The 23128-nt window shown below is 53.1% G+C and overlaps 8 protein-coding genes across 8 annotated transcripts; 5 read left to right on the forward strand and 3 right to left on the reverse strand.

Annotated features, from left to right (window-relative positions):
- Positions 1-10: 10 nt before the first annotated feature.
- SMAC4_02208 (uncharacterized protein) lies at positions 11-2475 on the forward strand. Its single transcript, XM_003350447.2, has 2 exons — positions 11-464; positions 520-2475. The coding sequence occupies exons 1-2, from the start codon at positions 194-196 to the stop codon at positions 1728-1730; spliced, it is 1482 nt and encodes a 493-aa protein (XP_003350495.1). The 5' UTR covers positions 11-193; the 3' UTR covers positions 1731-2475.
- Positions 2476-2773: 298 nt separating this feature from the next.
- On the reverse strand, positions 2774-4927 carry SMAC4_02207 (uncharacterized protein; the record flags this gene model as incomplete). Its single annotated transcript, XM_003350446.2, has 2 exons — positions 2774-4460; positions 4518-4927. 2 exons carry the CDS (start codon positions 4925-4927, stop codon positions 2774-2776), a joined length of 2097 nt encoding a protein of 698 aa, XP_003350494.2.
- Positions 4928-5381: 454 nt separating this feature from the next.
- On the forward strand, positions 5382-8421 carry SMAC4_02206 (uncharacterized protein; the record flags this gene model as incomplete). The annotated part of the gene is made up of 3 exons (XM_003350445.2): positions 5382-6338; positions 6400-6667; positions 6719-8421. The coding sequence occupies exons 1-3, from the start codon at positions 5514-5516 to the stop codon at positions 8419-8421; spliced, it is 2796 nt and encodes a 931-aa protein (XP_003350493.1). The 5' UTR covers positions 5382-5513.
- A 309-nt stretch (positions 8422-8730) lies between these two features.
- On the reverse strand, positions 8731-11783 carry SMAC4_02205 (uncharacterized protein). Its single transcript, XM_003350444.2, has one exon. It carries the CDS (start codon positions 11693-11695, stop codon positions 9092-9094), a length of 2604 nt encoding a protein of 867 aa, XP_003350492.1. The 5' UTR covers positions 11696-11783; the 3' UTR covers positions 8731-9091.
- Positions 11784-12198: 415 nt separating this feature from the next.
- On the forward strand, positions 12199-13095 carry SMAC4_02204 (uncharacterized protein). Its single transcript, XM_003350443.2, has 2 exons — positions 12199-12482; positions 12618-13095. The coding sequence occupies exons 1-2, from the start codon at positions 12478-12480 to the stop codon at positions 12991-12993; spliced, it is 381 nt and encodes a 126-aa protein (XP_003350491.2). The 5' UTR covers positions 12199-12477; the 3' UTR covers positions 12994-13095.
- A 111-nt stretch (positions 13096-13206) lies between these two features.
- SMAC4_02203 (uncharacterized protein) lies at positions 13207-14587 on the reverse strand. Its single transcript, XM_066089727.1, has 5 exons — positions 14409-14587; positions 14318-14324; positions 14193-14245; positions 13728-14115; positions 13207-13671 (listed from the first exon to the last, which is right to left on the reverse strand). The coding sequence occupies exons 1-5, from the start codon at positions 14437-14439 to the stop codon at positions 13341-13343; spliced, it is 810 nt and encodes a 269-aa protein (XP_065946921.1). The 5' UTR covers positions 14440-14587; the 3' UTR covers positions 13207-13340.
- Positions 14588-14944: 357 nt separating this feature from the next.
- SMAC4_02202 (uncharacterized protein) lies at positions 14945-16799 on the forward strand (the record flags this gene model as incomplete). The annotated part of the gene is made up of 2 exons (XM_066089726.1): positions 14945-14961; positions 15015-16799. Exon 2 carries the CDS (start codon positions 15168-15170, stop codon positions 16797-16799), a length of 1632 nt encoding a protein of 543 aa, XP_065946922.1. The 5' UTR covers positions 14945-14961; positions 15015-15167.
- An 867-nt stretch (positions 16800-17666) lies between these two features.
- Positions 17667-21810, forward strand: SMAC4_02201 (uncharacterized protein). Its single transcript, XM_066089725.1, has 4 exons — positions 17667-18733; positions 18802-19392; positions 19465-19620; positions 19689-21810. The coding sequence occupies exons 1-4, from the start codon at positions 18674-18676 to the stop codon at positions 21162-21164; spliced, it is 2283 nt and encodes a 760-aa protein (XP_065946923.1). The 5' UTR covers positions 17667-18673; the 3' UTR covers positions 21165-21810.
- Positions 21811-23128: the final 1318 nt, after the last annotated feature.

Here is a 23128-nt window from a genome sequence, read left to right on the forward strand (position 1 = left end):
CCTACACCTGCATCTCGACCGCGATTCACTTTGGCTGCGACCACTTCCACATCACCTTGCTGTCGGAGCTCCAACTTCTTTTTTACACCAACCAACAACCATCAATTACCACCCGACCCGAGTTTTTCAACCACCAACCTCGACGCGACATAATCATATCGACCGCATAACAAACATCAGATAGACAAACACCATGTCGCAACACCCACGAGGGCGCGAAGAGCGCATGATCCACCAGGATTACATCGCCAGAATCAGATATTCCAATGCTCTACCACCTCCGCCCAACCCACCAAAGCTGCTTAACATTCCCAGCACCGGTCTGTCGAGCGGCCAATACACTAATCCCGGCTTTGCTTCGCGCCTGGCGCGTGAGCAGCCCCTAAACATCGAGGTTGATGCCGAGCTCGGTATGCCTCTAGACCTGGTTGGCATGCCAGGTGTCTTTGACGGCAACGAGGATGGTGCGTATATCACTTTATACCTGCGTAATGATAAGTAGACTAAGACAATGGACAGCCATCTCCGCACAGAACCCTCCGCCACCTGTTCACCCACACGACCGTCTTCTCCTCAGACCACTCAACACACTCGGCAAGCCCAAGATCGGCACCGAGGCGGTATCTTTCCTTCGCCGCACCGAGTATATCGCCTCAGTACAAGTCAAGAGAGATAATGTCTTTTTAAACAACCGCTCTTCCAACTCCAGCAAGGACAATGCCCTCAAGCGACCTCAGAAACGCAAGGCCTCCCCCGAACCCGACAAGGGCACTCCCGCTTGGATCCGTCGCCGTATCGAGAAGAGCTTCGATATCGCCGCTGCCAACCTGGCCGACAAGACCAAGATCAAGCACCCGACCAAGCGCAATGTCAAGTGCATCGACGCTTTCCCTCTACTTCCCGATACCACGGCGTTCCCCGATTCTGGTGCTTATGTGACGGTCAAGTTCACCACCAACCCCACCAACTCGAACGACAAGTATGATCCTCGCATGCTCGCGGGTGTCTTGAAGCCTATTGAGCGGAGTGAAGCCGAAGAACAAGCCTTCCAGCAGGCACAAGAGCTACACAACGAAGATCCAGAGAACCACCCCGCCCCCAGTTCCATGATGAACTACAACCTTTTCCTTCCCTCGGATGCCAAGGAAAGCAATCTCTTCCGCGCGAGATTTGACGTCGACAACCCGGACCGTGACTCCGAGGGGCTATACCCGCACAAGGACGGCAAGGGCCCGCACTTTGTGTTCCCCCGCGCGCGGGCCTACGAAACCTCGGCCGAGACTGAGTACGACCACGACACGAAGTACAACGGCGAAGTCATCCTGGCCTTCCGCGACGACGTGGGCGAGGGCGACAGCGTTACCGAGCAGAGGGGCATGTACTACTATCCCATCATGCAGCGCAGCACCCTCCGGAACCAGCGCACCCGCAACATCTCGGCACGTACGGCAGGCAATGGCGAGGAGGACAGCGAGAGGTTCCCTGATGAGTTGCATGTCACGATCGACGAGCCGCATGAGGGTCTCAAGGCTGATATCAAGCAATTCGAGCTTAACCCGATCGGATACTCTGGTGTCAGTGAGGAGTACCAGGAGGAGCAGCAGCAGCAGGAAGGGCAGGAGCAGCGTCATGAAGACGAGGAGGATGATAGGCGACATGAGAGGGATGGTTCTGAGAGGGCGGATAGTCCCCCCCGCCGCCACCACACCGATGACGAAGACGAGTACTAGACGGCTCGTGTTTTTCAACTTGGTTGTCATGTAGACCTACCTGACTTTTCCGAACGTTCTGGAATTCGTATGATGTCCGATCCAACCTTACCAACTGTGTCTCCCGTATCTGATCATTCCCGTCCACGCTCTGAGCCTACATGTCTTGCGTCTTCGCCTATTCCCGATATTTCCTATGCACCATCTGATATTTTGTTATACGATAATGCTTCGAACGAGGTCGAAGAACCTATTACCATGAGCGACTGGGAGGCGGAGGCGGATGAGGTTCGGTGGGAAAATAGTCAAAAAAGCAGAGACTCAAGTCATGAACAGCCAGAGGAATCGGTGGAGAGGATACTCGACTTCGACGAGGATGTTGTGAGGCGAGAACGAGAGCGAGAGTTCATCACTCCAGAATGTTTTCCTGAGGAGGAAGAGGCTGGCAGGTTACCAACACCACTACCGCCTAGGCCCAAGAAGTCTACCAAAACAATGAATATAATGCCGAATATTCTGGAAAAAGGAAGCTCCTCGGCTTTGGAAAAAGGAGGAAACCAAACAAGAAAAAGAAGGGAGTCCAGTCCAGGACCACCAGACGAGGGCTCTCCGAGCCGTGGGCGACCAAGCATTACAGTTCGTCCTTTGTGAAGGAAGGGAGGATATTGATCCAGGGGTATGGGCCGTCGATAACAGGTCTTGTGGATGGATGGATGGATGGATGGTGGACGAAGAGGGTTCATTAAGTCGTAGTAGTGGTTAAAACTAGTATTAGTACTCGAAATTAGAGAGAGAAGAGTTATGAGACTGGTATATTTCAGGTACCTTGCATGGGATAGTTTTAGACTAGGGATGGCGAGGAGCATGATAAGAGGTGGCATGAGACAGAGGTACGGAATATGGAATAAAGTGGATTGATTGGGTATCTTTCAGTCTTTCCTGTTTGTTTCTATCCATCGCGAATCTGTTCCACCACATCCATTCCATCAAGTATCTTACATCACCCATCACACATCATGCACCCATCTCGCCCCTACCTACCTAGGTAAGGCAAAGTAAAGTCTCTACCTCAACCCACCCAAAGTCCCCTCCACATCCTCCAAAGCCTCCACCAACTCCCCATCCCCCACCCTCTTCACCCTCCCCATCAAAACCCTCGCAATCCCCAACACCGCGCTGGTAGAATGTACATACCGTCTCTGCACCCCCTGATGACTACCCGCCAAAAGTGCAGTAACAAGCTGTAGCGCGGCAACTTGGAATTCATACACCACCAGCTTTGCCTCCTTCCGTCCCGCATCTTGCATCTCTTCGTCCTCCTCCTCATCGTCTCGCTCGTCAGGAACAGGCCAAGCAGCAACTTGAGTAACGAGATCTAACCACTCCTCTTTTGGGCCGGGCCGTTCTTGTTCTGCTACTTGCAAGAGGACGCGCACGATTTCGGTGCCGCGGGATGCTTCTGCTTCATCAGCCACTGTCGTGGAACTGTTTTGCAGAATCGTGATGAGGTCTTGAGATAGAGCTTGCCAGCCCCCGTTGGTAAGGAAGGAATCAACGCCTTTGCGCTCTTCGATTAATCCTTCGAAGGCCATTAGGATTGGTCTCCTGAAGTCCAACTTTTCGTTTCTTTCGTTGGAGCTGGGGTTGGGAGTGGATGGGTTGAGGTTAGCTTGGCAGCTACGGTGGTAGAGTTCAACAAATAAATCCCCCAGGCCACTCGCTTCCTTTCGGAGTTGCTCGTTGTCGTCTTCTCGCAACCAGATCGCCAACGCCCTGATGGCTGCTAGGATTAGGGGGTCCCTTTCTACACCACCATCCCTCATCGATTCCCACGAGAGAGTTAAGTGCGATGCCCCAGACCGCGAATCGTGAGCAGCCGCGCTACGCGCAGAAGGATCCAGTCCCATAGCCCCCGCAACTGAAGCATCGAACCGGTCGCGAAGGAATTCTAAGGTGAGGGAGAAAGTTTCGGAGAGGGAGGTGCGTAGCTTTAGCAGAAATTCGGGGTCGATGACTGATGTGCCAGTTTCGTCGTCGTCGTCGTCAGAGTCGAGAGACCGTAAAAGGAAACCGAGATAGTGCGAGATGATGTTGAATGCGGAACTTAGGCGACGGGCTGATTGAGGGTAGGAAGGGTTGTTCAGTTGGGAGAGTAAAGTGGGGGATGTGGAGCGGATGTCGATTAGCAGGATGGAGATGAAGAGGTAGGAGAAGGGTTTTTTGTCTCTGTTGTCTCCTCTGTCGTCTTTGCCCTTGCCTTTTCCTGAAGGGTCCAGGGGGGTGTCGGTGAAGAGCAACTGCGGAGCGATGGTGGGATAGACTTCTAGCAGGGCGGCGGAGAGGTTGGTGTAAGCTGCTCTTCCGGCTGGAGTTGGGCGGCTGGAGACAAGGTTGCGGATGAAGGCGTTGAGGGTGGGTAGCCATTGGGGGTTTTGAGGTAAAACCTGGGGCTCGAGACGGGATAGTAAGTTGGCGAGGAAGTCAAGCAGGGTGACGGCGTCGGTGCCCTTGAAGGAGGAGACGAGGGCGGTGATGGTCGTGTCGATCTTGGTACGCAGGAGGTTCTTTTCTTGGGTAGAGGTCATGACGTTTAGCCAGGCGTAGAAGAAGATGTCGAGGACCAAGGGATGCGAGGGGGCGATTTCGATTAGGGTGCTGGCATCTTCGAGGGAGATGAAGGCACGGGCGCCGTCTGGTGTGGTGACGAGGGAGGAGAGGGTTTCTAGGACTAGTTTGGTTGTTTCAGGTGAACTGTTCAATTGTTAGTTTTCGATCTCTGTACTTGACAGAAGGGGCAATGAAACTCACCAGTTCAAAAGACACGCAACCAAATTCGGTATCCTCTCTGTAAACCTCGAGTCTCGTTTATTTTCCTCTGGAACCAGAGCGGCAAAGGTATGGATGATGGCCACGGCCAGATCTAGCATGTCCCGGGCATTCTTGTTCTTGTCATTGTTCTGAATTACTCCTTCGGGCTGTTGCTGACGCGAGGAGCCGGTCTTGATTAGCCGATCCAGGAACTTTGATGGAACGCTTTTCCAGAGACCGCGGACTGCCTCTTTGTTGTTTCTCAACTCCTCCGAGTTGTCGAGCACTGACTTGAGAAGGGCGAGGCCCACGAAGCGGGAGGTGTCGTCTTTTGCTTTGAGGAGGGTTTGGGCATTTTGGATGGGATCAGGCTGTTGTTGCCCGGTTTGTTGTTGGGTTGGGTCACTCATGTTTTTGTTTGTTTTGATAGGGATAGTTGTGACCTACAAGAGTGGTGTTGAGTTGAAGTTGTGAAATTTAAGTGGAGGATGTGATTGATGAATGACGGAATTTCACGGCTTGCTGGGAATTTCTTTTCTACTCAAAGGTTTCCCATCAGATCATGCAAGATGAGAAGGTTGTAAACACAAAGTCAAATCTGAAGACTTTCACGCTTGATTTACTCTTTTATACGCCCCAGGGGCAGCTTTTCTTGATGTACGGTAGGCAGGAACAAAACACAGACAGAATGGAGGAATTCCCATCAAGTGGGTTCAGTCTTGGCATGATGCTCGACTCCCGGACCGCCAAGCGTTAACAGGCTTGGCCCTGTCACTGCTGTGCATGGCCCTGATGCGCCCCGATAACGACCTGTCCTTATCGCCCCTAACACCGCCGCCATCTCACTACACTACACCTGCTGGACAACTCTCCCAAGACCTCAACAACATGGAAGCTATGAGCTGAGATTTCATCTCATCGCAAACAACAAGACGACATCTACCGGCATTTTCTGTTTGAGACGAGAATGGGAAATGCTCTGTCATTGTATTCACTATGGCTTCTAGAAGTGCGATGATGGATGACGGGTATCCTTCCAGTTCGGCAGCACCAGCATTCGACAGCCAACATGAATGGGAAGAACACCGTCGCGCAACCATTGACGATGACCGGGACGAGTTGGATCTATTGGGCGAGCATGACAACATCAACAATCATAACAGCCATGACAACGACAACGACGTGATCCTCGATGAGGACCCTTTACGAGATGACTTGAGCCAGCCAATGTCGTTTAAGCGAAAACAAAAACAGTCTGTCTTCTCTCAACCATCGCGATTCTTCTCAGCTTTCACTGGTAGCCGGTCTCCTCGGAACTCACACGATGTACCTGACACGTCCAACACGCGTTCGGATGACACTCAGTCTGGGGCAAAAGACGGCGGGCCCATGGATTGGTATGTCGAGGGCCCAGGTCGGAGAGTGGGCTACGAGGACTTGACCGCTATTGACTGGATCTTTGAGTACACCAAGGAACGCCAACGACTACGAATGCTCTCATCCGGCTCCAACAGCCTCGTGGGTTGGGTCCGCCTTCTTCTCGACAACAGCCAGGTCTGGATAGTTCTGCTGTTGACGGGTCTGGCTGCTGGTCTGTTGGCCGCCGCCATTGACGTAGCCACCGATTGGCTAGCGGATCTCAAGTTCGGATTCTGCTCAACAGTTGACGGCGGAGCTTTTCACCTGAGCAAGAGCTCATGTTGTATGGGCTATGAGGACCATGCTCAATGTCAGGGCTGGTATCCCTGGGCCAAGGCTTTTGGTATTCATTCAGGCGGCGGCAAGTGGTTCATTGAGTACTTCTTTTACGTACTCCTGGCGGTATGCTTTCCCCCAAAGTCCGACATGACATGAAGGCAACACCGGCTGATCTAAGCTACAGTTATTCTTTGCCGTTTCTGCTGCCATCCTGGTCAAGGAATACGCTATCTATGCTAAACATAGTGGTATCCCCGAAATCAAGACCGTCTTGGGCGGCTTCGTCATCCGCAGGTTTCTGGGTATTCAGACCTTGGTGACAAAGTCGCTAGGTCTTGTGCTTGCTGTTGCGTCCGGCATGTGGTTGGGCAAAGAAGGTCCCTTAGTCCATGTCGCCTGCTGTTGTGCAAACGTCTTTATCAAGCTGTTCCCAAGTATCAATAACAATGAAGGTACGTAGTAACCCTCCTTACTCCATCAACATTATGAGCTAACCCCAACAGCACGCAAGAGAGAGATCCTGTCCGCGGCAGCAGCCTCCGGAATATCCGTTGCCTTCGGCTCCCCCATCGGCGGCGTTCTTTTCAGTCTTGAGCAACTCTCCTACTACTTCCCCGACAAAACAATGTGGCAGAGCTTCGTATGCGCCATGACTGCCGCCGTCACTCTCCAAGCCCTTGACCCCTTCCGATCCGGCAAACTTGTGCTTTACCAAGTCAAGTACTCCTCCGGCTGGCACGGCTTCGAACTAGTTCCCTTCGTCCTCCTCGGCATCACAGGCGGCATCTACGGCGGTCTCTTCATCAAAGCCAACATGCGGGTCGCCGAATGGAAGAAATCCAACCCGCGCTGGCTTCCCGGTCCCGTCACCCAAGTCGCCATCGTCGCCGGCCTAACCGCCCTCATCAACTACCCCAACACTTATATGCGCGCGCAAACCTCGGAGCTAGTCTCCAATCTCTTCACCGAGTGCGCCAAGATCGTCGACGACCAATTCGGTCTCTGCAAAACGGGCGCCGCCTCCTTCGGCACCATCGCTTTGCTCATCTTCGCCGCCGTCCTCGGCTTCTTCTTCGCAGCCTTCACTTTCGGCCTGCAAATCCCCGCCGGCATCATCCTGCCCTCCATGGCCATCGGCGCTCTTTCCGGTCGCGCATTGGGAATCCTGATGGAACTCTTCCAGCGCTCCGCCCCGAACTTCCCTTTATTCCTGCACCAATGCGAGCCCGACATCCCGTGCATCACGCCCGGAACCTACGCCATCATCGGCGCCGCCGCTTTTCTCGCGGGAGTAACCCGCATGACAGTCTCCATCGTCGTCATAACCTTCGAGCTCACCGGCGCTTTGACTTATGTCCTCCCCATCATGATCTCCGTGATGATCTCCAAATGGGTCGGCGACGCCTTTTCCCGGCGCGGGATCTATGAGTCCTGGATCGCCTTCCAGTCCTATCCTTACCTAGACCCGAATAACTCAGGCGAGGATTTGTCGCCTTTAATCCCCGACGTGCCCGCCAGCCAGATCATGACCCGCTTGGACTCAGATTTGATAGTCCTCACCGCAACAGGCCACACCATCGCCTCCCTCACAAAGATACTAGAAACAACACCCTACAGAGGCTACCCCGTAATCTCCAACCCCCGCGACGCCGTTCTTTTAGGGTACATCTCCCGCGCGGAACTCTCTTACATTTTATTATCGCCCCAAGGCCGCGCCGCGTTGGGCAGGTTACCCCCTGAAACGGAATGTTTCTTTAGCCATCAACCGCTGGCGGACCCGCTTACTACCTTGGACCTCAGGCCGTGGATGGACCAGACGCCACTTACACTGCCGGGAAGGAGTCCGCTGCATTTGGCTGTGAGTTATTTCCAGAAGTTGGGGGTGAGGTATGTGCTATTTGCGGAACGGGGGGTGTTGCAGGGGTTGTTGACGAGGAAGGATGTTTGGCTTGTGGTGAATGGGGCGGAGGAGAGGGTGGGGGATATGGATGTGGGAGGGGGGTTGGGTGGTGGTAGTGGTATTGGTGGTGGGTTTGGAAATGGGAGTGGAAGAATGGGAGCTGGACGGGGGAGGGAGGAAGGAAGAGGGGAGAGTGCTGGGTTGTTGGGTGTTGAAAGACGGGATTATTTCCATGGACAAGAAGGGACAAGAGAAGGGAGGAGTGGGAGTTTTGCGGGGAGTACTAGTGAGGGGAGTATATTGTAACTGTGAGGTGTTAGAGAGGTGTTGATCTTGATTAATTCGCGAATGATGATGTTGGGCAGTTGTGATAGATCAGCGAATGTAGCATATAGATATCCCTTTATGAGCGAATTCGTCAATGTATAATGACTGCTGGTTCCCTGGCTTACATTAATATGATTTAACTGGCGTACCTCTCTGGATCGATCACTTTGGCATAACGCAGTTGTGTACGACGTAGTAGCCGCTGGTCGTGAACAGCGTGGAACATGGGAGAGGCAATGAAGTTGGTTGCGGGCGGGTTGTCACGTCGTGAAGTATTATTAAAGCAGTCGAAAGTGTGAATCTAGTAAAATTCCCTTAAATTATAATATGATTTGATTTCATGACCATCCAACTCGATGCCATATTGTGGCACTGTTAATGCATCACCCTTATAAGACTATTTTCCTTCTATAGGTAGGCAGTAACGATAACCAGACTCTATCAACCCAACCAATATCTTCCAACTAGTCGATATCGATATCCCCTTTCTTTATGGCATGATTTCCTCGCAGGCTTTATAAAACCAACATATAAATACCGAAAGCCAGAATCGGGCGGAAAAGAGAGCGCAGCAAGATCGTGAAAGGATAGCGCAAAAAAAGAGAGCAGTAAGTGCAAAGGACCCCTATCAAGATCAGGACGGTTTCTTCTAGCCCTGTCTCGCCAAAGCCTTACTCCTCTCCTTCTCCCTTTGCAGCTTCTTGAAGAAAGCGCTCTGCTCCGCCTTGGCCGCACCCTTGGTCTGCTTCTTGAGGCCTCTATTTGCCGCCTTGTTTTGCTCAATGTACGCCATATCCTGGCCACCGCTGAGCTCGCCCAGGGTTCCCGCCATCCTGCGGACCGCCGCCGCTCTGCCCTTGGCGCCACCACGGCCACGGCCCACTTTACCGAACAGATCGTCCGTCTCGACGTCGTCCTCGGTGCCCTTCTCGTTATCCACTAGCGTGCGCTGCAGCAGCTCGCGCCGCTCTTGTGCGGTGGCAAAGGCCAGGTCGGGCGTGTTCTCGATGTTGGCTAGCTGCGTGATCACCTTGAAGGCGTAGCCTTGGTCGACGAGGAAGGCTTGGCGCTTGGATGAGTAGTACATCTCCTGGGTATCTTTGGAGACTAGCGAGTAGAAGAAGGCGTTGAAGCCGACGTCGTTACGGCGCTTTGCTCGAAGAATGCGACCGAGACGCTGGGCTTCCTGACGACGGGAGCCGAAGTGGGAGGAGATCTGGATGAGACAGGTGGCTTCGGGCAGGTCAAGCGAGGTGTCGCCGATTTTGGACAGGAAGAGAGTGTTCACGGCCGGGTTGTGCTGGAAGTTCTCGAGCACTTGCATGCGCTCGGCTTGGCCGGTGCCGCCGTAGATGAAGACCTTGTTTAGCTTGAGCGCGTATTGCTTCAGCGAGTAGAGCTCGTCGGAGAAGACGATGATCTTGTCGCCGCGGGCTTCGTGGTAGTTGATGAGGTACTGGCAGGCCTGGAACTTTCGGGGGTTCATGGCGTATAGGGTGCGCTTCATGCGCGAGTTGGCGCGAAGGTACTCGTCGTAGAACTCGGTGGGCATGGGACACCAGACCTCTGCGCACTGGACCTTGGCGATGTGGCCCTTTTCGGACAGCTCCATCCAGTTGGCTTCGTAGAGCTTGGGTCCGATAAGAAAGTTCAAGTGAGAAATCTTGTCGTCTTCTCTGAGCAGGGTGGCTGTTAGACCCAGCTTGGAGTGCGACTTGATGGAAGAGATAACTCTTCTAAAGACGTCGGCGGGCACGACGTGGACCTCGTCAAGCAGCATCAGACCCCATTCACGACTCTTGAGGAAATCCATCATCTTCTTGGAGTCGTGAGACCGTTCTCGGTTGTTGGTGACCATGGAATATGTGGTGACAATGATACCGGTATTGCCGGAGAACTTGTTCTTGCTCTCAGCGGTAAAGACGGCAATGTCGTCGGGGTTGATGTTGGACCACTTGAGGAACTCCTGGCGCCATTGCACAACGGACATACTGCTTGTACACAGGACGATGACACCCTTCTTGATGGTGCAGGCAGCCGTGATGCCGACCAAGGTCTTGCCTGCACCGCACGGCAGAACAATGATGCCACTCTTTGCTCTGCCGTTACCAAACATCTTGCTAAGACTCTGCTCCTGGTACGGACGAATCTGCGTGTTTGGCCGCAAATCGATTTCCAGATCTGCGTTATTCGAGTCGTTCCTGAAGTCGTACTCTTCCAGGATGGGAAACCCTAGCTCAAGACAGCGTCGTTGGACAATCTCGACGGCGGTTTCGGGGATCTCAAAGGCATGGACGGCGTCCTTGTCGTCCTCATCGTCTTCCTCGTTGATGGCTGCGTAGAGGTCGGCCTCGTTAGTCGCCGTAGCACCCGCGGCCCCGTCCTCGGCACCACCCCCCTTCTTGTTGCCGGCCTTGTTGAGGTCTGTCTGGTTCACACCGGCAGCGTCTTTTGTGCCGGGGATGACCAGGCCGCCCATGGTGGGCTGGGCATAGGAGGTGGTAATGTCATCAGAGCCCTGGATGCGCCACTTTCCGATTACTTCATCGCGGAGCAGCTTCTGCAACAGCTCTGCATCTGAGCTTTCTACGAAGTACTTGTTGTTATTCAGAACCAGTTTCACCTTGCCGTAGCTCTTTGTGCACGACTCAATGAAGCCCCGGATGGACTCGGGCAGGGGGGTCTTGAGGAAGCGGTCCAGGGTATCTATAATGTCCTTTGACTGCAGGCCAATGGAGACGCCGGCGTAGAGACTGTGTGCGGTCAACTGATACTCATGCAGGAAGTGCGGCCGCGACTTGGGCTCGGCGATGGTGACGAGGAAGTCGGTGACGCGGTCGGCGTCCGGGCTGAACTTCTCGAGGATGATGGTGCCCTTCTCCGGGTCGATCCACAGCGGCTTCTGGTCGTGGTCGGGCTTCAGGTTCAGATACGAAAAGTCGCGTTTCCCCGAGCCGAAGAACTGGGTGGCGCCGTCACGATGGCTGCCGTTGCCCTGCTCTCGACTCTGAAAGCGTGTACTATCGACCGCCCATGTATTGACAAACTCGTCGGCCTCACGGGCAATCACCTCCTCCTTCCTCTTGATGGTCTCGTCGACGTCGTCATCATCCAAATCATCATCGCCGTCCGACTGGAACGAGCTCTCGAGGCTGCGGGGGGTCGCGGGGCCGGGAGTGGACAAGGCCGAAGTACGTCCAGCTTTGGCAACGCCGGCCTGGGTGGCGCCGACCGCTTTTCGCTTGGGCGGCATTGTACTGTATGATGATGAGGAGAACGCGAGAAATGTTCTTCTTTCTTGTCTCTGCTCTGTTTTCCTTTTATCTATTTCTAGCAGTTCAGTTCTAGAAGTACCAGACCAGTTGCGCGCGGGATGGATAATTAGCAGGCGGACGGACGACTGGAGATTGTCGCAGTGCAGTGGCAAGAAAGAAGACAAAGGTTGGAAAGAAGAAGTTTGGAAAGTGGAATGGATGATGAAACCCGTCTTTTGTACTACAGTAGCCCTTTTACAAGTACAGGCCATTGCTTGCTGCGGCGGTCATGGAAATTGTTAAGGCGATACCGTAACACCGCTGTGACAGCAAGGCGGACAGGGGCTAGACGCGCTAGTTAGTCATCAGCCACGCTTATTTTGTGGGGAAGCGAGCCTTCTGGAGCCAAGTGGAGGGAACTGCGTTCGGCCAATGCACAAGGCTCCACTCTTGTACTGTCCAGTCACCACGGCCCGTCTCAGTGTCACCGCCCCCACCGGGGAGCGGCCGAAAAGCACCCCGCGTTGTAGAAGGCCCAAGGGGGGCGACGGCACAGGATAGGACCCGACCGCGTTAAGTGCCTCCGTGATAAAGTTCGGTGAACCTTTTTTTTCTTTTTCTTTCTTCGAAACGTTGGCGATTTGATCTGTAACGTCGAAGAGAACTTGCTGTTATACACATACCACCTAGAATACAAGACGACGAAACGCCCTATAGTAGGGATCATAACGAATCATCTATCTCATTGCGCCTCCCGCATAGCCTCTCTTTACCTGCCATCATGTGGTAAGCTTCCACTTCTCTCCGCCATGCCCATACATACCATACCAGACCATACCATAACACATCCGGGGCAACATGGCTACCATGCCATGCCATAACCACAAACAACCAACTAACCACCCCCCTCTCTCCCACTAGTAAACACGTCCTAAACGCCCAAGTCTCCGTCCGCTCCCCCTGCTGCCGCAAATGGTTCGACTGTCCCGAATGCCACGCCGAGTCCGAGACGCACCCGCTCAAGAAGACGCTGGAGATGACGTTTGCGTGCAAAAAGTGCAAAAAGTGCTTCCGCAAGGACGCGACCGAGTTCGAGGACGCCGACGAGTACTGCCCGCACTGCGACAACCACTACATCCTGGAGGCGGTGACGCCCAAGGCGGCGCTGCGGGTGGAGGGCGAGGACGCCAGGATGGACGCGCGAATGCTCAAGGACGACAGGGTTAAGCAGACGAAGCCGACCATGAACCAGATTTCGATATTCGATCCGGATGCGGATGTTGATAAGCTTGGTTGAGCGGTCTGACACTGGTTGGTGTTGAGTTGGAGTTAGATTTGGAGTTGGAGTTATAGTGGGAGTATGGGACTGCGATGCAGAGAGGAAGGAAGGGAAAAAAGAGATACCATTTAGAAGTGAAGAATATAATCAAAAGGGGTGCCTGGTTGTCACTCATCATCATCATATTACACATCGTCCCACTCTTAACGAAACTAGCTTGGTCGTCATTCGTGGTATTATTTCTGTACCTAAAAAGAGGCTTCTATGTTTTCATGACATGGTTGGCAGTAGCAGCAGCATTACAACTGCCATAACCATTCCCACCAGAGACCCCTTCACTCAGTCGGTCTCATCTCGCCACTCCCTTAGTGGTCACCTGGCTCATCCTGGCTCCTGGTCAGTATGGCAGCAGTGCCCGTGCCAGGAGTCCGGCCCTTCTTCTTCTTATCCGCCTCCTCCTGCTTCTCCTGCTCAATGTTCTTGACGTAGTTCTCAATGTCCTCCACGGGGAGCATCTCGAGCTCCTTGCCGGGAGCCATGATGGCGATCTCAATGTTCTTGGCGCCCGTCTGCACAACTTCGAGGAGGGACTTGATGGCCAGGCGGATGGTAGCCTCCCGGTCCATCTCATCTTTGTAGTTGCGCTCGAGGAATTCGCGAACCGTCTTGCTCGACCGGCCGATGGCGTTGGCTTTCCTGCGGGGGGTGTTAGCTCCGTCCTGTTCCTGTATGGTAGGTTTGTATTGACTAACCATGCAGAGTAAATGCCCGAGGGCTCGGTCTGGTAGAGTCTGGGCACATCGCTGCCGTTGTCGAAGCCGACGATCAAGGTGCTGATACCAAAGGGACGGACACCACCACTCTGTGTATACCGCTGCTGCACGCCGGCAATATACTTTGTGATGTACTCGATCGTGACGGGATCCTCGAGGTTGAGACGGTGCGACTGGGCTTCTAGGCGGGCCTTGTCCACCAGGATTCTGGCATCGGCGTTCAGGCCGGCGAAAGCGAGGCAGACGTGCTTGTCGACAAGACCGATCTTGGAGGGGGTGATTCTTGTGTCTTGGAGCTTCATGGCCGATCTCTTTTCGCAACCAAGGACAACGACATCCTTGCCCTTTACGCCCACCGCGCAAGTACCTATGTGCATCCCGAGTTAGATACTTGTAGACCTCCAACCGAGCTGGGATATGTCTGGTCTAGGTGACAGCGCGTACCTCTCTTGACAGCTTCACCGGCATACTCGACTTGGAAAACGTGTCCATCGGGACTATTCGAATGTTAGTTGGGTGGTGCTCGACGTGCGCATCGCATGGTTTCGGCATCGCGAGGTGTAACGGACCTGAAGACTGGATGAGGTTATGGGTTAGCGGGGTCTGGATCGCAACTGGGGGCGCCATGGACATGTGGGAAATGTGGAGGAAGAGATGTACCTGAAAGAGCTCTGTCGTATCCGGACGCCATGGTTTACTGCTGGGTATCAATCGCGATGCTGTTTTGTTCGTAAATTGGAGTTGGTGCGCCGGGAAGGTTCAGTAAATAACGGGACTGGTCACAAATCTGGCAAGGGAAATGAAGTGGTGATGTTGGTTGGCAAGTGGATGGAAGTTGGGGTTCGGGATGGAGGCTGCGAAGCTGTGACGACTGACGACTTGACGAACGAACGGCAACAACAGGACGGGAGCTTCCCCAGAAGGCTGACAGCTTCCCACCTCTCAGCGTCAGTGTCCCCTCAAAACAGGCCCAAGCTCAGGCACAACAGCGGGATATGCACCTGTAGCTGGTTGGCAGGCGGGAGCTGCGGGCAGGCAGGCGTGGACAACGACGCGCTGAAAGGCCAGACCCTGTACCTGCCTTCCTCGGCTGCGAGACGGCGATTTGACAGATGCCAGTAGAGCACTGACAGAATTTGGACACCTGTCAGCGCAGCTCCTTGTTAGTTCCTTAACATCTGAGAGACTTTCTGACTCGATCTGCTTCAAGTGTGTCAGTTAACCCTGGTGAAGTCATCGAGACCGCAGCTAACCCTGGAGCTCCAGTGAGTCGAGAGTCCCAAAGGAGAAGGAAGCGTCGTTTTGGTGAGACACTAAAACCAACACAGCGATATCGGGAATAAGAACGACTAGGAATACTGTAGTTTGCGTTTTCTTGTTTCTGTCTTTCTGCTTTCACTCTTTGCAATCATCACCAACATGGCCTGCCGACATCGGTCCTCGACGACAACCCTCGCCAGACTGGCCAAGCCAGCAAGACTCACTCCCAGACTGACCACCCAACCTCATTTTCAGTCCCAGGTTGCGTCGGCGGTCCGGTGCTTCAGCAGCTCTCGGCCTAGTCAGCTCAAGGAGACGAGATGCCAGCAGGGCAAATTCACCAGCGAGACTTACCCTGAACTCAAGAGGGATCCTCGCTATGGTCAGGTCACCAAGGAACATGTCGACTTCTTCAAAGGTCTCTTGGGAACCGAGTCTGCTGTCATCGATGGCGTGACCAATGAGAACGCCACTGACGATATCGAGCCCTTCAACTCCGACTGGATGCGTAAGTATCGTGGTCACTGCAGACTCGTCCTCAAGCCCAGCTCGACTGAGGAGGTCAGCAAGATCCTCAAGTACTGCAATGACAACAAGCTGGCTGTTGTCCCCCAGGGCGGCAACACCGGTCTCGTTGGTGGCTCCGTTCCCGTGTTCGACGAGATCGTTCTCAACATGGCCCGCATGAACAACATCATCGAGTTCGACGAGGTTTCCGGTATCCTGACTGTCGAGGCTGGTGCCATTCTCGAGGTTGTTGACCAGTTCCTGGCCAGCAAGGGCTACATCTTCCCCTTGGATCTCGGTGCCAAGGGCTCGTGCCATATCGGAGGCAACCTCTCCACCAACGCCGGTGGTCTCCGTCTCCTGAGGTACGGAAGCTTGCACGGAACTACGCTCGGAATCGAGGCCGTCCTTCCCGATGGTACCGTTGTCGATGATCTCTGCAAGTTGCGCAAGAACAACACTGGCTACGACATCAAGCAGCTCTTTATCGGCTCTGAGGGTACTATTGGTGTCATCACCAAGGCTGTCATCCAATGCCCCCAGCGCTCCAAGGCTCAGAACGTTGCCTTATTCGGTCTCGAGTCCTACGAGGCTGCCCAACAGGCCTTCCGGGAGGCCAAGGGTCACTTGTCCGAGATTCTCTCTGCTTTCGAGCTTATGGACGGCGGCAGCCAGGCTCTTGTTCGCCAAGTCACCAAGAAGAATTCGCCGCTCGAGGGTGAGTATCCTTTCTACTGCTTGATCGAGACCAGCGGATCCAACTCCGACCACGATGGCGAGAAGCTCCAGACCTTCCTCGAGGACGTCATGGAGAAGGGTATCGTTGTCGACGGCACTCTTGCTCAGGACGAGACCCAGGTCAAGGCTCTCTGGAGCTGGCGTGAGGGTATTACGGAAGCCCTTGGCCACCTTGGGGGTGTGTACAAGTACGATGTCTCCATCCCTCTTGCCGAGATGTACCAGCTTGTCGAGGATACCAAGGCCCGTGTTGAGGAGGCCGGCCTCCTCGGTGACACAGATGAGCACCCGGTGCGTGCTGTTGTAGGATACGGACACATGGGCGACTCCAACCTCCATCTTAACGTGTCTACCCGCCGCTACGACGAGCGGGTTGAGAAGGTTCTTGAGCCCTTCGTCTATGAGTGGATTTCCAAGCGCCAGGGCAGCATTAGTGCTGAACACGGTCTTGGTCTTGCCAAGAAGAAGTACATTGGATACAGCCGTACTCCCGCCATGGTCGGCTTGATGAAGCAGCTCAAGGATCTCTATGACCCGGTAAGTTGATGATGAGCCTATAGCGTTCCCTGGTCTCTTTCCCCGCCCGCCACCAGCCCTACTGCCCCTGACATGACATTGCCCCTACCGGTCCCAACGGCCCTCAACTGGGGCCCCAGAATGTGACCTCTCGCTAACCAGTGATTTTTTCAGAACGCCATCTTGAACCCTTATAAGTACATTTAGAAAGCACGTGCTCTCATTCTTTTTGCATAAAACAATTCTTTTCCAGATCCTGTATACATGCGGCGCTGACCTGCTTGATTCCACCCGGACGGATTCTCACCGTCCAACATACCCATCAGGAGTCAGAGCGGGTTCTGGCCGGTGATACCACTTCAAATTGTATTCCCCTGATCTTTACTTATCCACCTTGAGACCATCTCCTCCCGGTATTGCGGATTGGCTTGTTTCAATGACGGACGTCTATTGTGGTCAATTATTCTGTCAACAATCGCATATCACTGCAGCTTTTCCGGACTGTCACTACTGTGTAGTCGGGGTTCCCGAAGGCGTAGTCGTTGTCTTGGTAAGCTGATTGGCCGCAGAGCGCATCGTGAGCAGAACATCAAATCACACGGTTCAGCGAACGAGAGTCCCAGGCAGGCTTTCGAACCGGAGAGCCACCATCGACAACGCCAGCCCTCGTACTATATACCCGTTTCCGCTTACTGGCCAATCACAGGCAGGCATTTCCTCTTACATACCACCTTCCATGCCATTCCGTCTGACCAGCCCCATTCCGTCAGCCCGTAGGCTGCCTATCCAGGATGCCGAACCCCTGCGGGCTGACTTCTCCTTAACTGCAGCCCTACAGAGCCCCCTTCAAGCCATCACTACGCTCCCAAGTAGTTATTGGGCCAAAAACTACATCTTGGGGCTTGTTTGCCGCTCTTGCATCGAAACCAATATGACTCGCTTGCTGCCGACTGAGAACTATATCCTTGGCCGACCCGTTGCTGCCATGCCATCCATATACGTATTTCCTACATGTCATCGGTGCCGGGTCCCCCCACCCCCAGTCTCATCGTGCACACTCCATGGGAAGGCTTACGCAATACGTACACCGAGAGTGGACTTTGCAAAACGCATATGCGCAAACCAAGCCCTTCTGCGTGACCGGCTCCATTCCCCAGAACTCTCCTTGGTTCCAGTATTTGTGTAGGTGGTGTGCCAGTCGAGTGATGGCGTCACCCTCTCGGAGTCCTCCCGACGAGCGTCTTAGGCCCTAGGTAGCCGCGGAAAACGTAATATTGAACCGGCAGTGGGGATGTTTCCAGGGAGTCTTGCTTACAGTTTCTTCGGTATAGAACGACAGGTCCGTTTTCCCAAGAAAGCTCTTCTGATCATGAGGCTGCCTCGGCCGTGACTCGAAGAGGCTGTCCTGTCTCGTGGTTGGCTCACTAGTCATTGAAGATTTTCTCATCCCCATACGAGAAACGGTCAGTCAGCGTTTCCTGCTCATCAGCCTCGGGTGGTCGTCTGCTTTCCAACTGGTCAGCAAAAGTCTGGTCAAGTTCTGTACCGTATATCAAGGCCTCAGGCCCTTACCCTCTTTTGGCTGAACCCCCTCTGCCTGGTTTGTCCTACCTGTTTGCCTGCCTGCCTGCCTGCCTACGAGCCTACCTCTGACTACTACCTCTCTGCTACCTTGCGGTTGGACCCCCATCCTACACACATAACGGGTCTACCCAACAGCAATAGTTCAGGGGCTGAGCCACTGTAACCTCTCAATAACACTGTTCGGTTGGATACTCGTCTCCGTTCTTTCGGGTCTCGTTCTTCTCCTTTTAGACACTCGTTCAGAAAATCACGAAAACAAACCAGTTTGCCTCGTTTCTCCATCCGGTTACTATCCTCATCATACTTACTACTCAATAACGATGGTCGGAGTTCCTGGGAAATACAAGGGCTGCAATTCTTGCCGTGTCAGGAGAGTCAAGGTAAGACACATATCCAAACCACAGTGGCAACTTTCCTTTTGGGCAAGCAAACTAATCCAACTACATAGTGTGACAACGAACGGCCCTTTTGCCGAAAGTGTATCGACAGTGGCCGCGAGTGTCTCGGTTATGAGCGAGAAACCGTCTTCATCATCGGAACCATCGAGGACGGCGGTCGTTGTTCGTCCCATCCGCCAAGGGTCATCAAGAAGTCAAACAAGGCCAAAGCTTCGACCTCGTCGAGAAGTGGAGGAGAGGAGCCCGAGGAGAGGGAGAATCCACAACCGCCGCCACAGCAAAAGCACCATTACCAGAAACCTCAGCAGCATTATCCGGAGCTCTTCTTTCCGGATCAGCCGCTTCAGTCGGCCTGGGACGACTTCATCTCGTTATCGACACGTTCTGGGATGAAGTACAACGTGCAGTTTACGGCACTGAATACTCGGCTTCAGAATGTCGTCCGCGCTGGTGACGGTAGTATGGAGGCTTTGGGCGAGTTCGCTGTGAGCTCGATGGCGGAATACGAAGTTCCGAGCTTGCAGCTTTACTTCAGCCGCCACGACTTTGAGTTGAAAGCGCAGTGTTTGATTAATCTACTGGAAAGCCAGGATGGGGATCCATACATGCCATGGGTCGGTTCATGTGTTTTCCTTTACGAGGTAATTTAATTCATTGTGGTAACGAATAGCCGCGAGATAGTGCCGTTTTCAGACACTAACACGGTATTTCAGCACAACAATTCGACCCTTTACACGAATCTCTACAGCGGTCAGCCGTCTCTGAAAGATCCGGCTGCTCATGGTGATTCCATCAGACGCGCTGGACCAGAGAAATTCCAGACGTTCCCTGATCATCACTTTTTTGTCCGAGTCTACCGGCCTAATGCTGTAAGTTTAGCACTTCCTTTTTGGCCACATAGATAATTCGTCAAAATGAACTAACGACCATCCGCTAGGTCCTAACCGCCCTACTCAACCGCACCCCCACCTTCCTCGAGTCCGCAGAATGGACCTCCACCCCCTGGGAAAAACAGCCCAAATCCCTTCTCGACCAACTCTTCGATATCATCGCCCTTCTCCCGCGCATCCTTTCTCGCGCAGATCGAGTAGTCGCCGAAGAAGTCCCTTCGCTTCCCCGTCGCCAGCGTGCTCAAGACCTCCTGACCAACTGCCTTAACATCGAACGACAACTCAACGCTTGGTCTGCGTCTTTCAGCGCTGAGATGACGGCGGCTATTTCGCGCCAGACAACAACGGCTGTTATTACGCCTTCTTCGTCGTCGACTTCGATGTCAGAGTATGGGCAGTCTATGTCTCCGCCGTACCTAACAACTCCTCCCACGACGACGACAACTTCATATCCATACCTCTCACCCTCCTCCTCACCATATTCCCACCCACAAACTCAGACTCAGACTCAGACTCAGACTCAGGCAAACTCTCACCGCCGCTCCCCATCAAATTCCATATCCCGCTCAAGAGGTACTCCCTCACCCACTCCCCCCGCCTCTGCCTCCGCATCTTCCCCGCGCTTCCAACCATACCCAACCTCATCCCCTCACCAGAAACCACAACCGCCCAAGTCTCGCCGTCCCTCTCCATCTATTAGTAATTCCCAGCCGCAGCTAACCTTTGGCTATGCATACCCATTTACCAACCCGCCACTAGCCTTCCCGACCTCTCAGCTTGCGCTGGCGTATATCGTGTATTGTGCCAGTCTTATGCAGTTGTATCAGGCTGTTGAGAGAGTGTATTGGAGCATCTTTGAGCCCTTACCGCTTACCGACCTTACTACCGAAAATCATCTGGCAAACATGCAGTGGCAGGTTCCTGTGGACTTGGTCAGTAACATTGATCCGGCGAGGTACGGAACTAAAGTTGTAAAAGGGTTGGCGGAGCGGGTGGGGAGGAGTTTGGAGTTTGCGTTGAGTAATGGGACTGAGCCGGGGTTGTTGGCTTACCCTCTTTGTGTTGTCAGGAATTTTTACGAGAGCTTGGGGTTGGGGTTGGGAGCTGCTACTGGTGCTACGGGCTGGGAGGGTTTGGGAGTGATGGGGATGGATGGTTTGGAGATGGAGATGGGAATGAATGTGGGAGGAGGTGGAGGGACGAACAGTATCAATATGGGCGGTATGAATCCCGGTATGAATGGGATGGGAAGCATGAATTACTCAGCAGGCATGGAGAACTTGAATATCTACTCGATGACAACATCGACAACTACGACAACGCCAGGCATGATGCTGCAACAACAACAACAACAACAACAACAACAAACCCAGGCCCCGCCGCCGGACGGCCGCCTTGAAGTTCTCTGGTGCGATCATTTCAGAGAAAAATTGAAAGCTAAAGGGGCGGAAATATCCCACGCGATTATGGGGCAGGAACATGGAAAGAAGAGGTGGAGGGAGGTTGCTGCTTTTGGGTACTAGGCAAGCTATCTGGATATTCAGCCAGCGCAAAGAAGGCATGGAGAGAGAGAGGCGGATACGGGTAGTGAGGTTATCACCTCAGACTAGAACATGAACACGACGCAATGATGGATACTGGGATTTCAGAACTGACTTTTTCCTTTACTTCTTGGATCTTTTTTGGTCCATTCTTCGGTTTTCTTTTCTTCCACGGGGATTTCTTTCAAGGGGATTTCTTTCAAGGGGATTTCTTTCACGGGGATATACACAAACAAGATACTTACCGGCTGGAATAACGCTGGGCCTCGCGAGAGGTTTGAAGAACAAATATTGGGAGGTTAAAGAGTGGTTGGTTTGGGTTTGGGATGGGTGGTTATCTGCTTTTTGCGTTATAGTTTGCAGCGTAGCTGTTTATATTCTTAAATTTCGTACAATAACCTGAAACTCGTCGCTCCTTTCGGAAAACTTGCTGCAAATTCTTCCATGTTTTGTGAGTAATGAACATGAATGGGCCAGTAAGGCAGGAACGACCAAGTAGTTTCCACTGCTTCCCTCTTTCCTAGGTAAAGTACTTGGTTTTCCTCGCTCTTTCCATCGATCCATCTCCATCGTCGTACATACATACCTCTCTGTCATTCATTCTTCGTGAACCTTGTGCCATCGAATCTGATGGTCCCAGGTATCGAACCTTTTCTCTTCTTCAACGGCTCGAGTAGGTACGTTTGTGAACCCGAACTCGAACGAACGTCGCCTCTTCTCGGTCGTCTCGCTTCATGTCTCACACGTGAACTGCGGACTACGGAAGGCCTAAGATCTCGTGCTCACCTGCCACATCCCACACCTAGACGTAAAACATTGCCACTTTGACTTCTTCACCGCGGGCTAATAGCGGCTTAGTGCCGTTCACACCTAACCACCTAACCTACCTTACCCAGCTGTTTCATGCGGAGCACATGATTAACCACTAAACAGTAAGACTTGGATGTCAACCGCATTCCTTGTCTTTAGATTTTCACATCTTGCGAATTGGGTTTCTTTCCGCGAACGCTTAAGCAGTTCAGCTATAGAAATTGGTAAGAGAACAAAACATCACTTGAGCAGTCGCTCCGTTACCAAGTCCCAAGAGATACGCCTATATCAACCCCCACCAACAAACCCTCATACCCCGTTACACCTTTACCCCATTACCCCGGACAACTGGGTCGACGGATGACGGAGTGGACTGGGCTGGACGGCGCGGTGTGGCGTGGCTGTGTGAAATTATATGCATTGGGAATTCTGCATTGTAAAATCTCACACCGCATTGCCCGCATTCGCGCATCTAGTGATCTAGTGATCTTGAAATTCTCAACGGTGGGATTTGATGTGAAGTTCCTTGCATTGCCGAGACTGAAAAGATTACCGAGAGTTTAATACCGAGACCGAGACCGGGGAAGATGACCAGGAGACGGAACTCGGATTTTGATGCTGCTTACGTTGGGGTGATGGAATATAGGGGATGGAACCTTGGTATACTACCTATACATGTAGCTTTACTTGGTTTCTTCGGTTTACCTGTTGCTAACATGAGGTAAGGTTGTCACCAACAAACGAACAACAGCAACAGGCATTCAAGCAACGAGTGTTAGAAACCCGAAGAAAGGGATCGAGAGTGCGGAATGACAAAAAAGAAGTGAAGCGACCCCCGCGTTATTTAAAGTCCGATAGCACCAGGAGAACATAATCCGAGTTACACATACCACGAGTTCACAACACAAATTCACCACTTCTTGAAGCACAAAGACTCCGATGCATTGGTACCTACTTGTGCAACGTAGCGCGGCTACCACAAGGAGGTCCGTGACTGAAGTGTGTGTCTCAAATCCATTATCATGGCAGATTCCACGATCTGTATGGATTTATCGATACGAGACACCTCAACTTATTGTAGGTATCTTTTCTCCCCTGTAGATGGCTATGTAACGTATTAGAGTCCTGAATCCTGA

This window comes from Sordaria macrospora, chromosome 4 (assembly GCF_033870435.1).
Source record: "Sordaria macrospora chromosome 4, complete sequence".
Taxonomy (NCBI): Eukaryota; Fungi; Ascomycota; class Sordariomycetes; order Sordariales; family Sordariaceae; genus Sordaria; species Sordaria macrospora.

Excerpts from the sequence above, each read along its gene's own strand:
- SMAC4_02208 (XM_003350447.2), top strand. The coding sequence starts at position 194 with ATGTCGCAACACCCACGAGGGCGCGAAGAGCGCATGATCCACCAGGAT. Across the intron at positions 465-519 it reads CTTTGACGGCAACGAGGATG|CCATCTCCGCACAGAACCCT; the intron begins GTGCGTATATCA and ends GACAATGGACAG.
- SMAC4_02205 (XM_003350444.2), bottom strand. The coding sequence starts at position 11,695 with ATGCCGCCCAAGCGAAAAGCGGTCGGCGCCACCCAGGCCGGCGTTGCC.
- SMAC4_02203 (XM_066089727.1), bottom strand. The coding sequence starts at position 14,439 with ATGGCGTCCGGATACGACAGAGCTCTTTCAG. Across the intron at positions 14,116-14,192 it reads CGGTGAAGCTGTCAAGAGAG|GTACTTGCGCGGTGGGCGTA; the intron begins GTACGCGCTGTC and ends GGATGCACATAG. Across the intron at positions 13,672-13,727 it reads TCGGGCATTTACTCTGCATG|GAAAGCCAACGCCATCGGCC; the intron begins GTTAGTCAATAC and ends CACCCCCCGCAG.
- SMAC4_02201 (XM_066089725.1), top strand. The coding sequence starts at position 18,674 with ATGGTCGGAGTTCCTGGGAAATACAAGGGCTGCAATTCTTGCCGTGTC. Across the intron at positions 19,393-19,464 it reads CATGTGTTTTCCTTTACGAG|CACAACAATTCGACCCTTTA; the intron begins GTAATTTAATTC and ends ACGGTATTTCAG. Across the intron at positions 19,621-19,688 it reads GAGTCTACCGGCCTAATGCT|GTCCTAACCGCCCTACTCAA; the intron begins GTAAGTTTAGCA and ends ACCATCCGCTAG.